Source organism: Thalassophryne amazonica, chromosome 15 (assembly GCF_902500255.1).
Source record: "Thalassophryne amazonica chromosome 15, fThaAma1.1, whole genome shotgun sequence".
Classification (NCBI taxonomy): Eukaryota; Metazoa; Chordata; class Actinopteri; order Batrachoidiformes; family Batrachoididae; genus Thalassophryne; species Thalassophryne amazonica.
In genome coordinates this window covers 84,711,679-84,736,643 of record NC_047117.1, presented here as the reverse complement: position 1 = coordinate 84,736,643, position 24,965 = coordinate 84,711,679, and the positions used below count along the sequence as shown (strand labels likewise).

The 24,965-nt window shown below is 40.5% G+C and overlaps 1 protein-coding gene across 1 annotated transcript in view; it reads right to left on the bottom strand.

Moving 5' to 3' along the window:
* LOC117526657 (multidrug and toxin extrusion protein 1-like) overlaps positions 1-12,464 on the bottom strand; it is a 52,866-nt gene extending 40,402 nt beyond the window's left edge. The window contains exons 1-4 of the mRNA XM_034188711.1: positions 12,240-12,464; positions 7,159-7,260; positions 3,829-3,897; positions 3,519-3,667 (exon numbers count right to left, since the gene is read on the bottom strand). Coding sequence (XP_034044602.1) covers positions 3,519-3,667; positions 3,829-3,897; positions 7,159-7,260; positions 12,240-12,428 — 509 coding nt within the window. The 5' untranslated portion in view covers positions 12,429-12,464. The remainder of the gene's footprint in view (positions 1-3,518; positions 3,668-3,828; positions 3,898-7,158; positions 7,261-12,239) is intronic.
* Between the last annotated feature and the right edge of the window lie 12,501 nt (positions 12,465-24,965).

Genomic DNA, 24,965 nt, shown 5'->3' with positions numbered 1-24,965 from the left:
AGCTTCACAGAGGCATTTACTGAAGTGAAACAGTTATTTCAGTTTTCTGATCATTTGTTTCTACTTTGTTCCAGCACACATGCAGGAAAAAGTTAAAGAGCCATCTGAGTGCATCCCTCTGCCGGGAGCAACAAGTTTCTATCTAACCGGTAGATTACTGATGTTTTCCTTTCTTTGGTTGGCTTATACATGCAGCTGACAAATAGGACAAAAATCAAATGATATTCTTTGAAGACATTATGTAGAAATTATGTTCCTTTATGCATCTTTATGTGGTGTGCTGCCATTCCGTGACATTTCCTTGAAATCAACCAATCGGTTGAGAAGGAGGTGTTTTGACAAGCCTCATCGACTTCCATACACACACCCAAACTTTTATTTTTTGGGGGTTACGAATATCAATGCTCATCTGCAACATCCACCCCTTGATCGGGAGCTGCACCAAAACTGAATTAACTCTTCCTTGACCCAAGTCTGAACTCTCCACCATGTTTCATTGAAATCTTAATGTCCTTTTGACATATCTTGCTCAGAAGAAAGTGTAACTTCAGGTAATGGTCATCAGTGCCATCAAACTGAAACGTGTACCTTGAAACACACCAAAGAATGTAAGACCCCCGTCACACATACGCTGATTGAGGCAGAATGGCATCAGAATAACACATCCACCACAGTCGAAAAGCGGTGAGGTTTTGTCTGAAGACAGACGGACAGCAGTTTCAGAGCAGTCTCCATAGTTTGTCCCATTCGCTTGGCTGTCCCAGTTGTGTAGCACATGTTCAAAACACTCTTGGTGCCGTGGAGATGGGACACCCATCTGACGGTGGTCTGTGTGCAGTTTGTGCACCATCTGATCGAATCTACATTTCTGATGGTGTCATAACAGCATTTGAAAGGATCACATCACAGTTGATTGAACTCTGAGATGGATTGGTCACGGGAAAGCCTGCCAACATGTCCTGCTTGTGTCACGTATGTCCACCTCCACTGGACCCCGCAAGGGAGAGCAAAGGAAATATTGATATGTAATAACATGTATGTGACACGCATTCTTCGTGTGCAGTGGATGTGAACAGCGCTCTATCAAACTAAAAGCACCATGTGCCATTGCAGGTCAATGCGTTGCACAGCACACACCGCCACAGATCTGAACAGGCTGTTATATCCATAATAGACCTTACAGTATAGATATAGTTTGATTCCTTCCCATGGGCGACATAAATAATATGAAATATTTTGCCCATCATATCTGTGACACCACGGGCAGGTCCGCCCCACCGCTGTCTCATGAGCATCAATGCGTCATTGCACACGTCAGAGGCTCACACCTGAATGGATCTCACCGCTGTAATATACATATATTACATGATCACCATCTATCTCTGTACGAGGGATGACGTGGAACTGTTTTGACAACCCATGACAACATTATTAAACATGAATCTCACCTCCAGCATGGCTCCATGAGCCAGAGACCACATAAACTGAGCATCCCCAAAAAGTTTCAGCCATTCAGGATCACCACTTTGTGAACAACTGCATGAAAAAATAGTCTAACAGTTTAAGAACAATGTTTCTCAACGTTCAATTGCAAGAAATTTAGGGATTCCATCATCTACACTCCATAATATAATCAGAAAATTCAAGGAATCTGGAGAACTTTCTACATGTAAGCAGCAAGGCCGAAAACCAACACTGAATGCCTGTAACCTTTGATCCCTCAGGGGGCACTGCATTAAAAACCGACATCATTGTGTAAAGGATCTTACTGTGTGGGTTCAGGAACACTTCAGAAAACCATTGTCAGTTAACACAGTTCATCGCTACATCTACAAGTGCAAGTTAAAATTACCATGCAAAGCGAAAGCCACACATCAACAACATCCAGAAAATCGCTGCCTTCTCTGGGCCCGAGCTCATTTAAAATGAACAGACGCAAACTGGAAAAGTGTGCTGTGGTCTGATGAGTCCACATTTCACATTGTTTTTGGAAATCATGGACATCATGTCCTCTGGACAAAAGAGGAAAAAGACCATCCAGAGTGTTACCATGCTAAGTTCAAAAGCCAGCATCTGTGATGGTATGGGGGTGTGTTAGTGCCCATGGCATGGGCAACTTATACATCTGTGATGGCACCATCAATGCTGAAAGGTACATCCAGGTTTTGGAGCAACACATGCTGCCATCCAAGCAATGTCTTTTTCAGGGACGTCCCTGCTTATTTCAACAAGACAATGCTAAGCCACATTCTGTACGTGTTACAACAACGTGGCTTTGTAGTTAAAGAGTGTGGGTACTAGACTGGCCTGCCTGTAGTCCAGACCTGTCACCCATTGAAAATGTGTGGGGCATTATGAAGCGCAAAATACGACAACGGAGACCCCGGACTGTTGAACAGCTGAAGTCGTACATCAAGCAAGAATGGGAAAGAATTCCACCTACAAAGCTTCAACAATTAGTGTCCTCAGTTCCCAAACGCTTATTGAGTGTTGTTAGAAGGAAAGGTGATGTAACACAGTGGTAAACATACCACTGTCCCAGCTTTTTTGAAACATGTTGCAGGCATCTATTTCAAAATGAGCAAATATTTGCACAAAAACAATAAAGTTTATCAGTTTGAACATTAAATATCTTGTCTTTGTGGTGTATTCAATTGAATATATGTTGAAGAGGATTTGCACATCATTGTATTCTGTTTTTATTTACATTTTACGCAACATTCCAACTTCATTGGAATTGGGGTTGTACTCCGATGTCAGCAGAAACACAGACATGGCTGTATCGGAAAACTCCGCAGGTTGGATCAAAAATTTCCCATCGGGCCCATCCCTAGTCTCATCAGACCAGAGAATTTTATTTCTCATGGTCAAAGTCTATCAAAGCCTGGTCAAAGCCTGTGCAAAGGGAGGACACAGGATCCCACTCTGGTCCCATGTTTGCCATCCAAACGTTTGGACATCGGGCAGTCTTCAGCGCTTTATTTATGGCGGTGTGATAGCAGTCTGTGTCGTCTAACTGTTGTCTGAATATGCTTTGTATGCAATTGTGCAGGTGTGGATGAGACAGTCTGGACTGGATCCGCCCACAGTCTACACGGCTCTTTCCCTCCCTCCCGCACTCAGATTATGGCCATTTTGCCGTGTCGGCCTCAGTCGGCCTGGTTCCTGCACATTCTCACTATCTGTGACGGGGGTCTAAGCATCAAAATGATCTCATTAATTATAATATTATAGGTGTACAATAGTGCTTTGATAGGTGTACAGCTTGGCTGATAACTAAATTAATTTAATTATTAATTCAGTGGAACTTTTGTATGATATACTTGTGACCCGCTACAATTTACATATAGTGGATGTTTTTAAATTGGATACTAAATTGCCACCTTGGAATCCAAAGTCATTCTAGATTAGAAATTTATTTTACAAACAAAAAAAACTGATTGTTTCCATAAATGAAGACGTTGTGCGTGGCACACTGAATAAGACGGTGAAGGTTAATTGAGAAATTAAGATCTAACCGGGCCACTTCTGGATTCTGTCTGACAGCAAGAAGAATGGGCTCAGTGTTGATGAGGAGAGCCCAGCAGGGGAAACAGGCCAGCAGCAGGATCAGGATCCCTCTCTGCAGAATGACACCAACACGCTTCAAGTTACCGCTCCCATACGTCTGCAAGAAACAGGTCAAAAGGGGGTTACAAACAAACATGGCCATAAAGTACAAGGTGCAGCTATATTCAGGTACGCAGTGTAGAAATCCTGCAGTTCTGATTGAGTGTGTCCTGATTAAGCACACAAAAAGCAGGAAAAACATTTTTTTTGTGGTCATACCTGAGTAATGAGGGTATCACAAGCTTGTGCCAAGCCAGTGCCAATGGAAATGCCAGTGACATTAATCACCTACAGTTTTGAAAAAAGAACTGCAATCACTACAACAAAAATGTGAGTACATTTGATTTTTATATCAGCTCTTTATTTTGGGAGTTTTATGCCCGGTTGTAGTATACTTTTTATTCATTCATTCATTTATTTTCTGCACCCGCTTAAGGGTCAAGGGGGTGGAGCCTATCCCAGAAGTCATAGGGTAAGAGGCAGGGTACACCCTGGACAAGACACCAGTCTGTCACAGGGCTACATGCAGACAGACGACCTCATTTACACATACGGTCAATTTAATGTTTCCACTTCACCTATCCTGCATGTCTTTGGATTTGGGAGGAAGCCGGTGCACCAGGAGGGAACTCACACAAACCCAGGAAGAACATGCGAACTCCAGAAGTGCAGTATGACTGTGCTAAAGCTATCAATATTTTTTGTACATTTTGATTAATTATTTTTTAATTTGATTATATCAAGTTCTGTATTGCGTTGACTTACAATAAGTAATGCCAGGGTTCTACACCCTCTGATACAGTAGGTGGCAGTATGCACGTCGAAAGCTGGTTTGCGATCCGCCAAACTAGCTTCTGTGGGCGGCCACTTACCAGAACACTTAGAACAGCAACTCCAAAATGTTCAATAACTGTTGCCTTCCTGCTGCCATCATGAAGAGTTGTGACAAAGTTGAACAACTCAGTGAGCTCGCCGCGGCAGCCAACTAACTCCTCCACCGTGGCCCACAACGCACCATGAATGGCTACAAGAATAGTTACACTGACCATAATTTCAATAAGAGTGATGGTGTAATTGTAATGAAATGGTCAAGAGTTGTATAATACCATCAGTGGTGGGCACAGATAACCAAAAAATTAACTTCAATAACAGATAATCACATAACTGAAAAGTTATCTTTGACAAAGATAAAACGATAAACCACCCAAAAATGTATCGGAAGTTACAGATAACCGATAAATTCCAGTATTGTCTCTGGTACATTAGCAACTACTAATAAACTGAATTTGAGTTTTAACACCACAATCGCTTCTGGTAGCATCAAAAGCTACAACAGACCCAAACAATGAGCCCACACTTCTGTCTTTGAACATCTTGTCCCGTGCTGGAAGCTCTTGTTTACTACACAGCTTCCAGCACAGCCGCAAGCTGAGAACAGTCACAAAACACAGCTCTCTACCAATCAGAATGCTCCGGGCAGGTGAAGGTCTTGGAAAATAAAGCCATGCTGACTTATGGTTTTGATTTATAAATAACATTAATACAAATAGAATAACTCCATTAATGTCAATTCTGTCATTTGTACAAAGTTAAAATACAACATATGTCTTTTAATGTTGAACAATGCACTAATTCTGAAGTTTTGTAACAAACACAGACAGAATGCAAAGGATTCTTGAAAAAATGTGCCTCTGCTAAACACTGATTGGTTCAGTCATTCATTATGTAAACCAACACGTTAATGTGACGTGTGTCGTGTGTTGGTGTTTACAGATAAATGTGCTTTTGTAAAATATTCCATTTTTTATTTATAAAAACAGGCATTTTTACAGAGCCCTGGAAGTGTCATCGCAAATAGTTTTGCATGTGAAGAGAATTTTATGATGTTTTATCTTATCATCTTTATGACTTATTTCACACACAATATTGTCATGTGCTCTCATGAATTTGATGATGTTTTATGATGTTCTGCGCACGTTTTATTATATTGTGCAGTGTGCACACGTTTTATTATATTGTAAAACGTGCACTCAATATTGTCTTGACACAAAAATGTTGGCTTTTCGCCCTATTGACGTTTCAAATCCCGCAAAGAGTTCACCGTGCTGCGAGATGTCAGTAACATTGAGAACTGCATTGAGACGCTCTGATCACGCTGCACTTTAACCGCTGCACACAGACAACACCATTAAACTATTTTTATATTGTGCCTAAAACTCTCGTGAATATATTCTTTGGGTTTTTAGACATTGTTATTGTGTTTATTTTATGTAAACATGCGAGAACCACAGGCTGTCTCTACGTTATTTTCAGTGGGAGCTGCTGTGAGCAACAATTGCTTCCTGATCATGTCGTTCTGGAGAAAAGTTTGCTCTTTAACGTCTTGATTATTGTTCTTTACAACACTGTTTGTCCTCTTTGTTCGAGACTAATGTATATAATATGTCTGAAATTCGGTTTGCATTTATTAAATTCCACGCAGATTAAACGTAACACACGGATTATTTGTTATGATTGTTTTAGCAAGTTTTCAGGGTATCATGGAGCAGTCTCTTATTAACGTGATGAAAAGCATAAAAAATTTATTTTTTGTAGTATAATATTAATTTTCAACTGTCATCATGTTGATTCTCTATATGGTGTTGACTGCAGTGACTCTCTGGCATGCAAGGGATTATGGGATACGGGGCGAATGAACACTACTGGCCAGTAGATGGCAGTAGAGACCTTGAAAACTTGCCAAAACAAAATTCCAGATAATCTGTGTCTGCTACATTTAAGATGCGTGGAATTTAATAAACACAGACACAATAACAACGTCTATAAACCCAGAGAATATATTCATGAGAGTTTTAGGCACTAGAGTTTAATGCTGTTGTTCGTAGAGCCTGATCAGAGTGTTTCAAATGCATTTCTCATGTCGTGAACGTACTATTACCCTATCCTACCCATAATGCACTGCTAGGCACAGCATATATCCACACTAAAACCTTAAAAATTAGCGCATTACTTTAAAACTAAAACATATATCTGATATTTTCACTTTATAAAACTTCAGACAAGACATTAATTTAAATAACTTGTCCAACATTAGTTTGGTTAAAAGTTGAACCATAAGTTAAAAATGTATGCCTCTGGATGGCTTGGGTGATATTGCCCGCATATCAGTACAGGGGTTAAGAGAAATGAGTTTGTTTTGTTTTTCCCCTCTCTTCTCTGGGACCAGTTCTCTTTTGTTTGCAAAGGATGATTTTAAGTTTTACAAGTATTTGTAGCTATTTAGCTCTAAAAATTATTGGACAAAAAATTTATCGCAACATAATTAGTCCGATAATGGTTTTTAAAGTTATCTAAAAAGATAATCCGATAATGAAAACATTATCTTCGATAATTATCTGATTATCGGAACTGTGCCCACCACTGAATACCATAAGTGTTATGATGAGAGCTCCAGGATTTTGGGGTTTTGGGAAACTTGGTGCAATAATTGTGGGCCAAATTGTGTAACAACTGACAAGGACTTAAGTTGAGAGAAAGATTATTCCTCACCGCAGTTGCTAATGATACTGCTGCAAGTTCCATTTTCCCCAGATGGCCACAGAATATCGTGCTGACGACACTGATCATGAAGGCCATCATCTCTGAAAGAACCTGGAACACACACATGAACACACACACTTTGAAACACAGCTGCTAACTTGTTCTTGCACAATGCACCTTCACAATCTTATAGTGAAAAGAGAATATGTGCAGAATGCTGATATTTGATATGTTCCCAAAGGTTTTTTGGGGGGTGGGGGTAAACTATACACATGTGTTCATTCTATAATTTCATAAAACCTCAATCAATTAGATACATATTGATGAAAATCTCTCCTGAAGGACACGGAAATCAGAATGTCTCGCCATTATTCACTACACTAAGATGTAGTTGTCAGAAGAAATGCTGTCCTACCTGCAAACTTTCATATCTTAAAATTCAAGAACTTCACAATCAAAAACTCTTACAGTCGAACCTTTTATGCATTAATACTGGGAGGTCAAAGCCATGCGTGACTAAAAAAAAAAAATCATTTTTGTACATTATAAATGCTTTTGTCACTGAATTTTGATATCAAGAAGGAAATGTACCAAAAGCCCTGAAATGCTCACATCGCCTGCTAGATGGTGATAAAAGCTGCTAAAATGAGGGGCAAGGTCTCAACTGCTTATTAATTTGGAAAGTTAACTTTTGGCACAAATAAGATGCGCTGACAGTGAAAAATCAAGTTACAGGCGTACAACATACAAGTAAGTTGCTCATAAGGTCAGGGGCCTTGATGGGCAACTTACTTGTATGTTGTGTGCAACAAAGTCAAAAATTCTCTGCCAAAAAAGAAATCAAATAGGCAATAAATAAGAATAAAACCAAAGTAATAAACACTGCTTGCTAAAAAGTAAATAAAAGTGCAATTTAAAAGGACAACAATCAAAATAAATAAGAGTGCAATTCAAAAACTAGTAAAACACCCCAATAAACAACCGCTTCATGACACTTCATGCACTATTCAACTTTGCAACACCTTTGGGGTAGAACGTGTTATTTTAATGTGTTTAAGTATTCTGTTTGTTGTAGATTTCAAAGGATTTTTTAGGTTGGAAGGGCAGACTGGAGTTATTGTTCTACCAGGTAGTTAAGTCGTTGAGTAACTTAAGTGCTTGGTATTGTTGTGCAATGTCACATCAGGTCTTGCAAAATCCACTCAGTAAGAACACAGCCTGAATGCATTTCTATTTGGACTACTTCTGGCTAATTCCAACATTACTTACATTACACCTCCTCTGCAAGGTTGGGTAGGATTACTTTGAAATGTAATCCAAAAGTAATCAGATTACAAGTAATCCAAATGTATATACATACATACATACATGTAATCCACATGGATTCCTTCAAAGTAATCCTACCCAACCCTGTTCCTCTGTTAGGCCACAGCATACAGTGCTGCAGTAATCGGGCAGGCCGTTATTTATATATTAGGGATCGACGGCTTATTGGCTTGGGGTTGACGGATTATCGGGTTTACCGATTATCGTCCACTCCAGCCCGAAAAGCCGGTAATTGGTAATATATGTATTAGGGGTCGACCGATCATTGGCCTGGCGTCAACAGTTTATCATCAACTCTACAACTCTGAGTTGTGTCACATCCAGAAGGTCACAGATGACACAGCCATTGTTGGATGCATAAGGGTTGACAGAAAGGAGGAGTACAGGAGCCAAGTGATGGACTTTGCTTTCTGGTGCCACACAAATCATCTACAGCTCAACACCTCGAAGACAAAGGAGCTGGTCATTGACTTTTGGGAAGTCCAGATCCAGTTCTGCTCAAGGGAGCTGACGTGAAGGCTGTGGATTCCTACAAGTACATTGGGCTGTAGCTGGACAGCAAACTGGACTGGACAACCCACACCAACCACCTGTACAGGAAGGGACAGAGCAGGCTGTACTTTCTGAGGAGGCTGTGGTTGTTTAACATCCACAGGAAACTCCTGTGGATGTTCCCCCAGTCCGTAGTAACCAGCATCCTCTTTTACACTGTGATGTGCTGGGGGGGAGCACATCCAAGAAGGACACATCCAGGCTGGACAAACTGATCAGGTGGGCTGGCTCTGTGGTTGGCATGAAGCTGGATTCTCTGGTGGCACAGAAGAGAACACTGGACAAGCTGCTGGACATTATGAACAATGCCAATCACCCTCTGAACACCGTCATCAGCAAGCAGAGGAGCCTCTTCAGCCACAGACTGCTCCTTCCCAAGTGCAGGACCAACAGACTGAAAAACTCCATTGTCCCTCTGACTCCTCACTCAGGGGGAGGAGGAGTAACAGGAAAACAGAGGAGGGGAAGGAGAGAAACAGTAGTAGCCAGTAAACCAGTATTGATCAGTATGTCTGGTATTTATATTGTGTATTTGTATCTACATTTATATTTGCAAACTGTTTTTTCACTTTTGATACTCTGTGTGCTGTTATACAATGCTGCTGGAACTTCAGTTTCCCTGACAGAGTCTTCCCAAGGGATCAATAAAGTTCTATCTTATCTAGTCTATCAACCCCAGGCAATCGGCAATATATATACTAGGGGTTTATGGATTATTAGCCTGGGGTTGACAATAATCAGTCAAACCCAGGCCAATAATCGGTAATATATATATATAATATATGTGTGTGTGTGTATACTAGGGATTGACCGATTATTGTCAACCTCAGGATTATAATCCGTTGACTCCAGGCTGATAATCGGTAATATACAAATATATTAAGGGTTGACCGATTCTTGGTCTGGCTGATTATCGTCCCCAATATTCAGTTGACCCCAGTTTACTTATACACACAATCTCGAGGAAAAATCATCTATTTTTCTGCAAGTGTGCTACTACCATGACAGAAAGAAGTCATAATTCCTATTTTCATTTTTAGGAATTTTGTATAAGTAATGAAAATGTGACCTAAAATTTTAAAAAAATCAAAGGCACACATACGGTCCGAACAAACCTGTCATAAAATGTCTATTGTCCATGACCATGATATGACCACATGATGTGCAAAGAAACGACAGATCAATCACGGTGGCTCAGTAGTTAGCATTGGTGCCTCACAGCAAGAAGGGTGTGGGATCGCTTCCCGCCTTTCTGTGTGGAATTTGCATGTTCTCCCCATGTCTATGTGGGTTTACCCCGGGCACTTCGGTTTCCTCCCACAAGCAAAAATGTGCTTATTTAGGATCTGCTCCTTTCTCTGCCCCTGACCAACGCAGCGTCTCTACATCTGGAGTTGGTGCCCGGGCGCCGGACTGTGGCTGGTCTGAGTGGTTGGATTGTGTCAAACTGTAATTAGGATGGCTAAATGCAGGGGACAAATTTCTTTGTATGTATGTACGTACAATGACAATAAAGGCTCTATTCATTTCTATTAATCATTGATTAATCAAGTTGTCATTGTAGCTCTATTGTGAAGACTTTAAGAAGTGCAGTAGACAAGTTCAGCCATGATGATATTGGTTTTAAATCTTGTTTTCATGTGATTTTATTGCTTTCACTGATAACTTATGTTTCTTTATCTTTGGAAATTATGTGAAATCAAAAGACCATTTCCAAAAGGTGATTGATGGTACAACTTGTTCTTGAACTGCCATAAACAGAACTCCAGTAATAAACAGATTATGCAGGTTGAAGCTAATCATCGGTCAAAACAAAAGCTAAAAGAACATTACTTTGTTCCTACTGGAGATCAACAAAGCAAAATGTACTTTCAAAGCTATAAATTATATGACACTGCAATGACTACAAGTGGAATGCCAGAGGATGGCAGTCTGTACTTTGCCTTTGTGGCGTGTGGCCAGCGTAAATAAATAAACAAATAAATCTTTAGATAACATATCCCGGAAGGACTCCTTCTTCAGTTGGACGGCTTCCCTGACCACCAGTTTCCACCATGGTGTTTGAGGGTTGCTGCCCCTTGAGGCACCAAAGACCTTCAGACCATAGCTGCCTGCTGCAGCTTCAGTAATGGAAAATTTGAACATTGCCCATTGTCCATGTAGGACTGCTTGCAGTCCTACATGACCCCATCCATCCTCCATTCAATACAGTGCAGTCATCCTGTCCCCTTTGCAGAAAAGTACCCCCAAAGTATGATGTTTCCAACCCCATGCTTCACAGTTGGGATGGTGTTCTTATGGTTGTTCTCATCCTCCAAACACGGCGAGTGGAGCTGATACCAAAAAGCTTTATTTTGGTCTCATCTGACCACATGATCTTCTCCCATGCCTCCTGTGGAGTATCCAGATGGTCACTGGTGAACTTCAAACAGGCCTGGACATGTGCTGGCTTGAGCAGGGGGACCTTGCATGTCCTGTAGGATTTTAAACCATGACGGCGTAGTGTGTTACTAATGTAACCTTTGTGACTGTGGTCCCAGCTCTCTTCAGGTCAATGACCAGGTCCTCCCATGTGTTCTGGGCTGATTCCTGACCTTTCTCTGAATTATCCTTACTCCATAAGGTGAAATCTTGCTTGGAGCCCCAGACTGAGGAAGACTGACAGTCATCTTGTGTTTCTTCCATTTTATAATAATTGTGCCAACAGTTGTCTTCTCACCAAGCTGCTTGCCTACTGTCCTGTAGTCCATCCCTTCCATTATTCCTAGTTGGGGTATTCAGGCAACCGGGTCTGCTTTGAACACTTTACGTTTACTTTTTTAAGAGTAAACGCTTCGGACCCCGTGGGACACTCAGCTAAGAGCACCGAGAGGCAGACGGCAGCTCACCTCGTGGCGGGCCATTAGCTTGATCCCGAGATCCAACTAAGAGCTTTTTAACTGCAGCAACTTTTGCACACCTATCAAGTCTCGCCACATACTCGTACGACATTTGGCACGACCTTATCGGCAGGCCTTTGCGAATAAACAGCGGTAAAGACAACTATGTCAGCAATGGTTGTGAATGCACATACAGTTTGTTTTCAGCGGCAATCCGAAATGGTGGCCGTAACTTAGAGGAAGTGACATAGGCCCGATCGTACCTATTAAGGGTAAAAGACCCCATGATAAATATACGAATAAATAAATATCCAACTTAAATAATGGTCTTACCACTGGTCCAGCTAGTTTGACAACCTCCACCAACTCATTGCGGTACTCCGCTGGTATGATGTCCCGCATGCGTTTCAGGTACACGCAGCCCACCACGGAGCCCTGGGCACCAGGAGCCGCTTGATCCGCTCCTGGGTCAGACTTCACCTCAGGTGTAGATTTTGCTGTAGCTGTTTTACAACCGTCCATGAGTGAATAATATCAGTCCTTGGCCCAGTCTTCAGCACAGTCTGTTCAAACTGTCTCTCTCTCTCTGAGCAAAGACATTCATATAAACCCACATCAAGCAAATAGTAGGAGGAGAAAACCAGACGGTGTCCAGATAGGCAGCCTGTGTTGCCAGATCTCATAATAGAAACAAGTACCTGTATGTTCGGGGTGTGTGTATGTGTGTGTGGGGGGGGTGCAAGACAGTCACTTCAATGAATAAATCATTGTTTACACAGTTAAGAAACTGTGCAAACTTTCTTGATCCCCACCCAGGTATGTAGCACCCTTCACTTTTTGCTTTTTAAGTCAAACTGGTTATTATTATTCGGTTTGCGAACAGGAAGTTTAAGAAATGATTTGTTAAGGCAATCAAAAAAGTTGAGAGGAAACAAGGTGTACATAAATGAACATTTGACAAAGAAAAATGCCGAAACTGCAGGACAAGCCAGAGTTCTTTGAAAACAGAAAAAGTGCAAGCTATGAGTCAGCTTTTGAGAAAACTTATATCAGGTACTGGTTTATTTCAAACTGTCAGTCTTCATTTAGCTGCAAGTTTGGTTTGTGGATTACAACTTTTTTATAATGTCAATTGATTCTTTCCAGTTTACTTCTGCAAAGAAGTGTTGTGAAAGTGTCGTGACACGGACCCACAACAGGGGGCGTAAATGAACGGACAATGGATAAGCCAAAAGTAACAATTTAATGTTGTGAATCACACAACGACGTACAGACAATAACAATAGTGACATCATACACCAGGTGACGTGTGGGCAGGCTCAACGATAGAAGACGCCTGGCGAGAGAAGAGCCGGATCCCACACAGCTTCCACTGCCAATGGAGCTGAAGAACACCAGAGCCGCCAAGCCCTGTGCCCCAGGTGGCCGCTGTCTTCAGCAGTCAGACCCGGTACTGCTGGCAGAGAACAGAGACAGTCCTGATGAGTGTGAGGTCGCACACTCAGTAATCCCACAGTCTGTATTCAGTAAGGAGGGAGAACCTCCACCTCCAATCACACACTCGTGCAGCTCCTGTCTAACCACTTATCTGGTTGGGGTGTGAAGCGAAGCCGTCGCTGATCACACCAAACGCCAATCCCACAGATAAGGACACACCACAGGAGGTGTAAGTAAAAATATTTTTTTTCTACAAGCAGTTTCTAAAATTTAGAACAAATGAAACCGAGAGAAGATATAAGACATATAACAACAAACTAATTAACATTATGCGATCATGTAAAAGGCAGTACTATAGTGATTTATTGGGAAAAAATAAAATGAATATAAAGAGTACTTGGAAGTTTTTAAATGAAATCATAAATAAGAAAAAAAAATTGTTAAAGAATATCCTGCTTTTTTATACAAATACTGATACAACTGTTAAAGAAAAGAAAACTATAGCAGATCATTTTAATAGGTATTTTGTTAATGTGGGTAAAAATTTAGCAAATTCAGTTGTATCTTCTAAAATGTGGTCTTTCAATTACAGCAAAACAATTAAAACAGTTCGGGATTCAATGTTCATTAAAGGAGCAGATGAAAAAGAGATTATTGACATAGTTCACAAACTTAATGGAAAAAAATCAACTGATAGTGACAACTTTGATATCTTTTTGGTTAAAAAATTTTATTGATTAATTGTATTGTTATTAAGCAGCAATACGGTTTTAGTAAAAAAAATCGCACTACTTCACTGGCAGTAATGGATTTTGCTGAACAAATTTTCAGCACAATTGAGAATAGGCAATATACTATACTGTATCAAGGGATTGGCACATGACTGGATAACAAGCTACTTACACAACAGGTATCAGTGTGTTCACACTGGTGGAACAAATTTTGAGTTCTGGAGGATTACATGGGGGTGCCCCAGGGTTCAGTCCTTGGGCCATTGCTGTTTCTTTTGTACATTAATGATATATGTTTGGCTTCCAAGTCCGCAAGTTGTATTTTGTTTGCTGATGATACAACTGTGTTTTGTAGTGGGGATCATTTGGGACAGCTCCTGAACACAATGGAGAATAAATTACATAAATTCAAACAGTGGTTCAATTCAAACAAATTATCACTCCATTTTGGTAAAACTAAGTCCAGGAACTCAAGCAGAAATTTATTATTACATGATATTGAAAGTGAAATTGCAACACATACAAAATTTCTTGGTGTTTATATTGATGAAAAATAAAGCTGGAAAATGCATATCAACTATGTTGAATCTAAAATGTCAAAAGTCATTGCAATTCTACATAAAGCACAAGACTTCCTCTCCCACCATTCTTTGGCCATTTTGTATCATACATTACTTGTTCCATATATGACATACTGAGTTGAGGTTTGGGGAAACATATATAGAACTAATACTAATCCAATATTTCTGTTGCAAAAGAAAGCTATAAGAATAATCTGTAATAAATCATATCGTCAGCCAACAAATCCTTTGTTTGCTGGTATGCAGTTTTTTAAATTCTGGGACTTGGTAGATTATATCACAATACAAAGTCAAAAATAAAAGTTTGCCTCAACAAGTCCAGGATCTGTTTAAAATGAGGGATTCCAGCTACAATTCGAGAGGGACATTATTATTTGAGAAACAAAATCTGAACTACTGTAAATAGTCATGTTTCTGTTAAGGGTGTTAATTTTTGGAATAACTATCCTGATAATATTAAGTTACTTGGTACCTTAGTTGGCTTTAAAAGGCTTTACAAAAATAATATACTTACCCGTTATAGTTTGAAAAATTAGGTTTACCATTTTGTTGTGCTTGGGTTTATGCACTGTTGCTCGTTTAGTTGTGTTTTGAAATTCCGGTGTACTGTCTGAGTTGTTTTGTTTGTGTTATGTGTCGGACGCAGCCCGGAGAACCGACCAGCGTTTGAAGGACCCAGTATGAAATAAGCAAAGCACGGTACAAAGGATAACTGAATTTAATACATAACAGTGATGTGATAAAAAACACAACAAAAGAGTGCGCGGTCTGGCGTGGTGGTGACACGGTGCGCTCCTAGCAGCACAAACGGTCCGGGGCCAGAAACTGTTCGGACCCAAGGACCCCGCCGACACCCCCCAGGTGGCCGCGACAAACCGAGTCTGTGAAAGAAGAAATCATTATGTGAGTCCACACTCAACACACAGAGAGACCGCTCAAAGGTGTACAAACAGCAAACACTTCCTGGCTTAATTACAAATCAGCTTCCCACCCTGCAGGCATGGAACACCCTGTTCACAAAACTCCACTGCAGTGGAGGCTGATTAAACGACTAACATACAGCTCAATATAATAAGGTGTGAGGGACACCACATTTACTGACTGTATAAATGTTAGTCACAAAACCTAACGTACCTCAGGAAGTGTGCTGACGAGCGTGAGACCTCACCCCCTCCTCTTTCACAGACCATGCATCAAACCTGGACGTTCTCTGCATCCACTGATGATGAGATGGCTCTTGAGACGACGATCTCACCCGTCTGGTCACAAGGTCGAGTCTCTGGCAAATACACACTGTGTACTCCAGGCTTAAATGCCACCATGTTCCGATCCGTGTAGATGCACCACAGCTGTGAGTCCTGAACGAGCTGCACCTGATCAGCCTCAGGTGATCAGGGTGAGGTCCTGGTAACTCAGCCACACAGCCACTCAGTCCCAAATGCGCACCACCTGGAAGGAAAACCAAAAGACAGAAACAGAAGACAAACAAAAGCCAGCCAGGCACGCCAGCCACAACAGTTTGTGCACATTTCTTTGCATTGTTGCTATGAGTAATATATATATATATATATATATATATATATATATATATATATATATATATATATTCTTTACTTTCTTTATTTTTTATGGTATAAGGGTAGGGTATCTATAAGCTTTGTCTGTGTTATTCTGTGTGCTGAATAAATAAAATTCATTAATTCATTCATTTAAAAAATTCATATCTCAAACATAAGTGCCTTAATCACTCTCATTTGTGACAATGACATGCAAACTGGCACTCTTAATGAATAGTTTGATCCACATCTGATCCATATTGCGGATTTAGCGGATATTTGATTTTAACATTGAAAAACCCTTTTGTTCGTATTGTGTTTCAGCAGTGGTGAGCACAGATAACCAAAAAATTAATTTCAATAACAGATAATCAGATGACTGAAAAGTTACCTTAGATAAAGTTAAAACAATAAACCACCCAAAAATGTATCGGAAGTTACAGATAACCGATAACTTCCAATATTGTCTCTGGTACAATTACAACTACTAATAAGCTGATTTTGAGTTTTAACACCATGATTCATTCTATGTAAACCAACACGTTAATGTGAGGTGTGTCGTGTGCTGGTGTTTACAGATAAATGTGCTTTTGTAAAATATGCCATTTTTTTATTAAAAAAAAATGGCATTTTCAAAAAAAAAAAAAGCCAAGTTGTAATTAGATAACTGTCTGATATAACCGGTGTCAAAATAAATTAGACGTATTCCATAATTCCATAATCCCTTGCGCGCCAGAGAGTCACTGCAGTCAAACAACATATAGAGAATCCACATGACAATTGTAAATGAATATTATACTACAAAAATATATTTTTTATGCTTTTCATCACGTTAATAAGAAACTGCATACATGATACCCTGAAAACTTGCTAAAACAATTATAACAAATAATCCGTGTCTGCTACGTTTAATCTGTGTGGAATTTAATTAACGCAAACCGAATTTCAGACATATTATATATATTAGTCTGGAACAAAAAGGACAAACAGTGTTGCAAAGAACAATAATCAAGACGTTAAAGAGAAAACTTCACTTTCCCCCAGAACGACATGATCAGGAAGCGAGCGGAGCTCACAGCAGCTCCCATTGAACATAAAGGAGAGACAGCCTGTGATTCTCACATGTTTACATAAAACAAACGCAATAACAACGTCTATAAACCCAGAGAATATATTCATGAGAGTTTTAGGCACAATATAAATATAGTTTTTATGTTACGATGTTAATGGTGTTGTCCATGTGCAGCGATTAAAGTGAAGCCTGATCAGAGCATCTCAATGCAGTTCTCAATTTTTTTTTTTTTTTTTTGTTGTTGTTTTAAAACTTTGATGTCTCCCATTGAGAGTTTTTGTAAAATAAGTTTGAAAAAAAAAGCTTCTGTTTACGTTTTGCTTCTGGAAACACGAGTCTGACGTGTGGTTTTTGAACGTACAACGAGAAAATCAGCCCAGCTTCAGTTTGAATACTGCAATGAACAGTACTGGCCAGTAGATGGCAGTAGAGACCTTGAAAACTTGCAAACACAAAATTCCAGATAATCTGTGTTGCTACGTTTAAGATGTGTGGAATTTAATAAAAGCAAACACAATACTCAACAAAAATATAAACGCAACACTTTTGGTTTTGCTCCCATTTTGTATGAGATGAACTCAAAGATCTAAAACTTTTTCCACATACACAATATCACCATTTCCCTCAAATATTGTTCACAAACCAGTCGAAATCTGTGATAGTGAGCACTTCTCCTTTGCTGAGATAATCCATCCCACCTCACAGGTGTGCCATACCAAGATGCTGATTAGACACCATGATTAGTGCACAGGTGTGCCTTAGACTGCCCACAATAAAAGGCCACTCTGAAAGGTGCAGTTTTGTTTTACTGGGGGGGGGGGGGGGATACCAGTCAGTATCTGGTGTGACCACTATTTGCCTCATGCAGTGCAACACATCTCCTTCGCATCATCCGTGAAGAGAACACCTCTCCAACGTGCCAAACGCCAGTGAATGTGAGCATTTGCCCACTCAAGTCGGTTACGACGACGAACTGGAGTCAGGTCGAGACCCCGATGAGGACGACGAGCATGCAGATGAGCTTCCCTGAGACGGTTTCTGACAGTTTGTGCAGAAATTCTTTGGTTATGCAAACCGATTGTTTCAGCAGCTGTCCGAGTGGCTGGTCTCAAACGATCTTGGAGGTGAACATGCTGGATGTGGAGGTCCTGGGCTGGTGTGGTTACACGTGGTCTGCGGTTGTGAGGCTGGTTGGATGTACTGCCAAATTCTCTGAAACGCCTTTGGAGACGGCTTATGGTAGAGAAATGAACATTCAATACACGAGCAACAGCTCTGGTTGACATTCCTGCTGTCAGCACGCCAATTGCACGCTCCCTCAAATCTTGCGACATCTGTGGCATTGTGCTGTGTGATAAAACTGCACCTTTCAGAGTGGCCTTTTATTGTGGGCAGTCTAAGGCACACCTGTGCACTAATCATGGTGTCTAATCAGCATCTTGGTATGGCACACCTGTGAGGTGGGATGGATTATCTCAGCGCTCAGTGCTCACTATCACAGATTTAGACTGGTTTGTGAACAGTATTTGAGAGAAATGGTGATATTGTGTATGTGGAAAAAGTTTTAGATCTTTGAGTTCATCTCATACAAAATGGGAGCAAAACCAAAAGTGTTGCGTTTATATTTTTGTTATATATATATATATATTTTTTTTTTTTTTGCATAAGCACTTTTTTATGTATGTATGTGTATATATGTGTGTATGTATATATGTGTATGTATATATATATTTATTTGTTTTTTTTTATATTACGTGATATAACACCTTTTCTTATACTATGTATTTGTTTTATGTTTTGTATGTGATGGTATGTCTATTTGGATGTTGGAGTCTGCAATAAAGTTTGACTATATATATATATATATATATATATATATATATAAACAAATATATTCACATGAGTTTTAGGCACTAGAGTGGGTGGGGCACTTGGGTGACATTGGCCATGTTTCAGTATGGGGTTAAAAAAAGAGTTTTTTTTTGTTTGTTTGTTTTTTTTCTTTTGGTGACCAGTTCTCCTTTGCCTGCAGAGGATAGAGTGGTTTCTTCTAGAAACAGCTCTCCTCTGTTTGCGGTGGGTAGAACTACACATCTGTTCACTTTTGTTTACCACATTAAAATTTATCGGAAGATAATTAGTCCAATAACGGTTTTCAAAGTTATCTGAAAAGATAATCCGATAATGAAAACTTTATCTTAGATAATTATCGGTTATTGGATTATCGGAACTGTGCCCACCACTGTGTTTTAGCTTATGTAAAGCCACTTCTAACCAGACTTTGATCTTGAAAATTTTTTCCAATATAAAAATTTGTGGAATTGGAATCTAGTGTTGGCAGAGGTTTGTGCTCTGCAAGTGCAGTACTCCAGTTAAATCATGTTTTTGGTTCTCATCATGGCTTGCTTTGGTGTGGACATAAAAAAAAATTGAGCTGCTTATTTTTTCAGTACTAGCACTATCGTGACTTAATTAGCTTAATCCATTAGGTCCTGTTAATGCATGAACACCAATGGCATACACCACTAAATAAGACAAGAATTTCACATTGCAAATGTTGCAGCAAGGACATCTTAGATGATCCATTCGGACATTTCACCGCAAAACAAGTCATATTAGTCCAGGTATTTGTAATAAAATGCTGGAAACGACAAGACCCAGTCTTCCATGACAAAAGATTGATCTAATACAACCTATTTCAATGTAATATAAAACAAATAATGAATCAACTAATGCAAATATTCTTATTCTTGTGTAATAATACATACGTAACATGTAATAATACCTGCATTAGAGCGGTGACAACCCGGTTCAGCTGTGTTGCTGGGCGCCGTACGAAGCCTCTGAAGCGCACAGTGCCATTTATGTGTTATTACATAACCATCATTGCCCTGCTTAAAGATCAACCATCGCCCCAGTCTGAGGTCAAGAGCACTCTGGAGCAGGTTTTCATCCAGGATGTCTCTGTACACTGCTGCATTCATCTGTCCCTCAATCCTGACTAGTCTCCCAGTTCCTGCTGCTGAAAAACATCCCCACAGCATGATGCTGCCACCACCATGCTTCACTGTGGGGATGGTGCCTGGTTCTCTTCAAATATGACCCCTGCCATTCACACCAAAGACTTCAATCTTTGTCTCATCAGACCAGAGGTAGTCCATGGGCCAAGCAGGTTTTCGGTACCACTTAAGGGGATGAAACGACACTTAGAATCCAGCCTCAGTGTACCATGGCCAACACAAAAATGTATGATAGCTATCCCAGGGTGGTAGCTGTAGCCAGGTAGGGATCAATGAAGAATTACACAGAGGTCCAATCATGTTGAAAACATTGCTTGTCTGATCATAATGATTCCAAAAAGTTATAGTTTGGACTATCTATGACGGAATGTTCTGGAATTATGGGTTAAAAACACCATTCAACAGTCAAAACTATTCCATTTATTAATCCTTTTATTTCAACCAATAATTTGCATTATTTTTTTACTTTAATTGGCGCAACGTTAACTTTTGACTCCTGTACAAAATGAACCTGAACCTTTTTCACCATTTTTACCCCATAACTCCAGAACATTTCGTCATAGATAGTCCAAACTGTACCTTTTTGGAATCATTATGATCAGACAAGTAATGTGATATAGTTTTCAACATAATTGGAGCATTTTTAAAGTTTGACTACTGTGTATTCATTGACCCCTACTTGGGTACAGCTACCACCCTGGGATGGCTATCATACATTTTTGTGTCGGCCATGATACACTGAGGCTGGATTTTAAGTGTCATTTCTTCCCTTTAAGTGATACCGATTAGGTCAAAATTGATGACTGGCTCATGGACTAAGAATTTTGTTTCTCATGGTCTGAGAGTCCTTCAGGTGTCAAACTCCAGGTGGGCTGCCATGTGCCTTTTACTAAGTTGCTTCAGTCTGGCCACTCTACCATATACAACCCCTGGCAAAAATTATGGAATCACCGGCCTCGGAGGATGTTCATTCAGTTGTTTAATTTTGTAGAAAAAAGCAGATAACAGACATGACACAAAACTAAAGTCATTTCAAGTGGCAACTTTCTGGCTTTAAGAAACACTATAAGAAATCAGGAAAAAAAATTGTGGCAGTCAGTAACTGTTACTTTTTTAGACCAAGCAGAGGGAAAAAAATATGGAATCACTCAATTCTGAGGAAAAAATTATGGAATCATGAAAAACAAAAGAACGCTCCAACACATCACTAGTATTTTGTTGCACCACCTCTGGCTTTTATAACAGCTTGCAGTCTCTGAGGCATGGACTTAATGAGTGACAAACAGTACTCTTCATCAATCTGGCTCCAACTTTTTCTGATTGCTGTTGCCAGATCAGCTTTGCAGGTTGGAGCCTTGTCATGGACCATTTTCTTTAACTTCCACATAAAAGATTTTCAATTGGATTAAGATCCGGACTATTTGCAGGCCATGACATTGACCCTATGTGTCTTTTTGCAAGGAATGTTTTCACAGTTTTTGCTCTATGGCAAGATGCATTACCATCTTGAAAAATGATTTCATCATCCCCAAACATCCTTTCAACTGATGGGATAAGAAAAGTGTCCAAAATATCAACGTAAACTTGTGCATTTATTGATGATGTAATGACAGCCATCTCCCCAGTGCCTTTACCTGACATGCAGCCCCATATCATCAATGACTGTGGAAATTTACATGTTCTCTTCAGGCAGTCATCTTTATAAATCTCACTGGAACGGCACCAAACAAAAGTTCCAGCATCATCACCTTGCCCAATGCAGATTCGAGATTCATCACTGAATATGACTTTCATCCACAGTCCACGATTGCTTTTCCTTAGCCCATTGTAACCTTGTTTTTTTTCTGTTTAGGTGTTAATGATGTTGTGAAAGTGTAGGAACACGGACCCACAACAGGGGCGCAAATGAACGGACAATGAAGGAAGTCAAATAACAACACTTTACTGTTGTGAAAAAACACAACCAACACGGCGAATGTGAAATTTAACAGTCAGTCAATTACAAGGGTGACGTGTGGGCAGGCTCAAAGATAAGAGACGTCCGTCCAAAGCAGAACTGGAACCACACGATTTCCTCCGCCACCGAACCCCAGGAATACTGGAGCCGCCAAGTCCCGAACACCCAGGTGGCCACTGCCTCCGCTTGTCGGATCTGGTACTGCTGGCGAGGAACAAAAACAGTTAGATGTGGGTGCGTGTGCACCCAGCAACACGTATGGTGGGAATGCCACCTCCACCTCTCGTCGAGAAAAAGAAACAGAATATCTGCTGTCCAACACACACAAGCAATAGATATTCCTGTCAGAGAATCAACACAGTCAGCTGAGATCGTTACCTCCTTGGTAGAGCGATATCTCGGCAGAGAAGTGGAGATGACGTCTTGCAGATATACCGCTGCGGATCAGATGATTGGTAACAGCTGTTGTAGGTGACAGCTGTCAGGGCTGCTCCTGTGAGATGGCAGCGCCCTCTGGTGCCTGGAGCCTGCACTCCAGGCAGGGTGCCCTCTGGTGGTGGTGGGCCAGCAGTACCTCCTCTTCAGCGGCCCACACAACAAATGATGGCTTTCGTTTAGCTTTTCTGTATGTAAATCCCATTTCCTTTAGGCGGTTTCTTACAGTTCGGTCACAGACGTTGACTCCAGTTTCCTCCCATTCGTTCATTTGTTTTGTTGTGCATTTTCGATTTTTGAGACATATTGCTTTAAGTTTTCTGTCTTGACGCTTTGATGTCTTCCTTGGTCTACCAGTATGTTTGCCTTTAACAACCTTCCCATGTTGTTTGTATTTGATCTAGAGTTTAGACACAGCTGACTGTGAACAACCAACATCTTTTGCAACATTGCGTGATGATTTTACCCTCTTTTAAGAGTTTGATAATCCTCTCCTTTGTTTCAATTGACATCTCTCGTGTATAAGCCATGATTCATGTCAGTCCACTTGGTGCAACAGCTCTCCAAGGTGTGATCACTCCTTTTTAGATGCAGACTAATGAGCAGATCTGATTTGATGCAGGTGTTAGTTTTGGGGATGAAAATTTACAGGGTGATTCCATAATTTATTCCTCAGAATTGAGTGAGTCCGTATTTTTTTCCCTCTGCTTGGTCTAAAAAAGTAACCGTTACTGACTGCCACAATTATTTTTCCTGATTTCTTATAGTGTTTCTTAAAGCCAGAAAGTTGCCATTTGAAATGACTTTAGTTTTGTGTCATGTCTGTGATCTGCTTTTTTCTACAAAATTAAACAATTGAATGAACATCCTCCGAGGCCCGTGATTCCATAATTATTGCCAGGGGTTGTAGGCTCGGTTGGTGGATTGCTGCAGAGATGGTTGTTCTTATGGAAGGTTCTCCTCTCTCCACAGAGGTATGCTGGAGCTCTGACAGTGACCATCGGGTTCCATCCATCGATTTCTATTTAATCCACTAGATGGCTTTTACAGATGATGGAGGCCACTGTGCTCATTGGGACCTTCAAAGCAGCATAAATCTTTCTGTACTCTTCCCCAGATTTTTGCCTTGGGACAATCCTGTCTCAGAGGTCTACAAACAATTCATTTGACTTCATGCTTGGTTTGTGCCTTACATGTACTGTCAACTGTGGGACCTTATATGTAGACAGGTGTGTGCCTTTCCAAATCATGTCCAATCAACTGAATGTACCCCAGGTGGACTCCAATTAACCTGTAAAAACGTCTCAAGGATAAGCAGCGGAGACAGGATGCGTGTGACCACAATTTTGAGCTTCATGGAATAGGCTGTGAACACTTACTTACATGTGATGTCTTTTATTATTTATTTATTTTTAATAAATTTGCAAAACCCCCCCCCCCAAAAAGAAAGTTTTTCACATTGTCATACGGGGGACTGTATGTAGAATTTTGAGAGAGAAAAAAAAAGAATTTAATCCCTTTTGGAATAAGGCTCCAACATAAAATGTGGAAAATAATGAAGCGCTGTTAGAAAAAACCTAAAATAAAACCTTTATATTTTTTTCAAAAACCTGATGGATTTGAATCACGTGTGCTTGCATGAGCCAACCTTGAACCTTCGTGTGTATGCGTTATTTTTTTTCATGCCTGTCGGTTGCGTCATTTGCTTGTAAGCAGCCTTTGTGTGAGGATGGGTGGAGGTCTCTCTGCGTTTTTTCTTTGCAAGGAAAATGGCGGAACGACTGGAGAAGCGCGACTGCAGCAAATTTTGCTAGAAACTGGGCGACAGCCAGGTGGAAACCATTCGGATTATGCAGACTGCTTTCGGTGACGATCCTCTGGGCATCACACAGATTAAGGAGCGGTACAACCGGTTTAAAGACGGCCGCACAACGGTGGAGATCGAGAAACGCTCCGGTCGGCATCAACATGCTGAAATGACCGGATCATTTCCAAAGTGAACGCTGTGGTGATGTGGGACCGTCGTGTGATTATCCGAGAAATTGTGGAAGAGGTGGACATCAGCACTTTTTCGTAACATTCCACTGTGAAAGAAGATTTTGCCATGAAAAGAGTTGCGGCGAAATTCATCGGCACAAAGCTGATGGCGCAGCAACAGCGCCTCCGTGATGAAGCCTCACAGGACATGCCCTGACATGCCCAGCTCTTCCACCATTCGGAAGATTCAGATGGCTTTCGGTGGCTTTTCAGTTGTGTGACTAGCCGAGAAA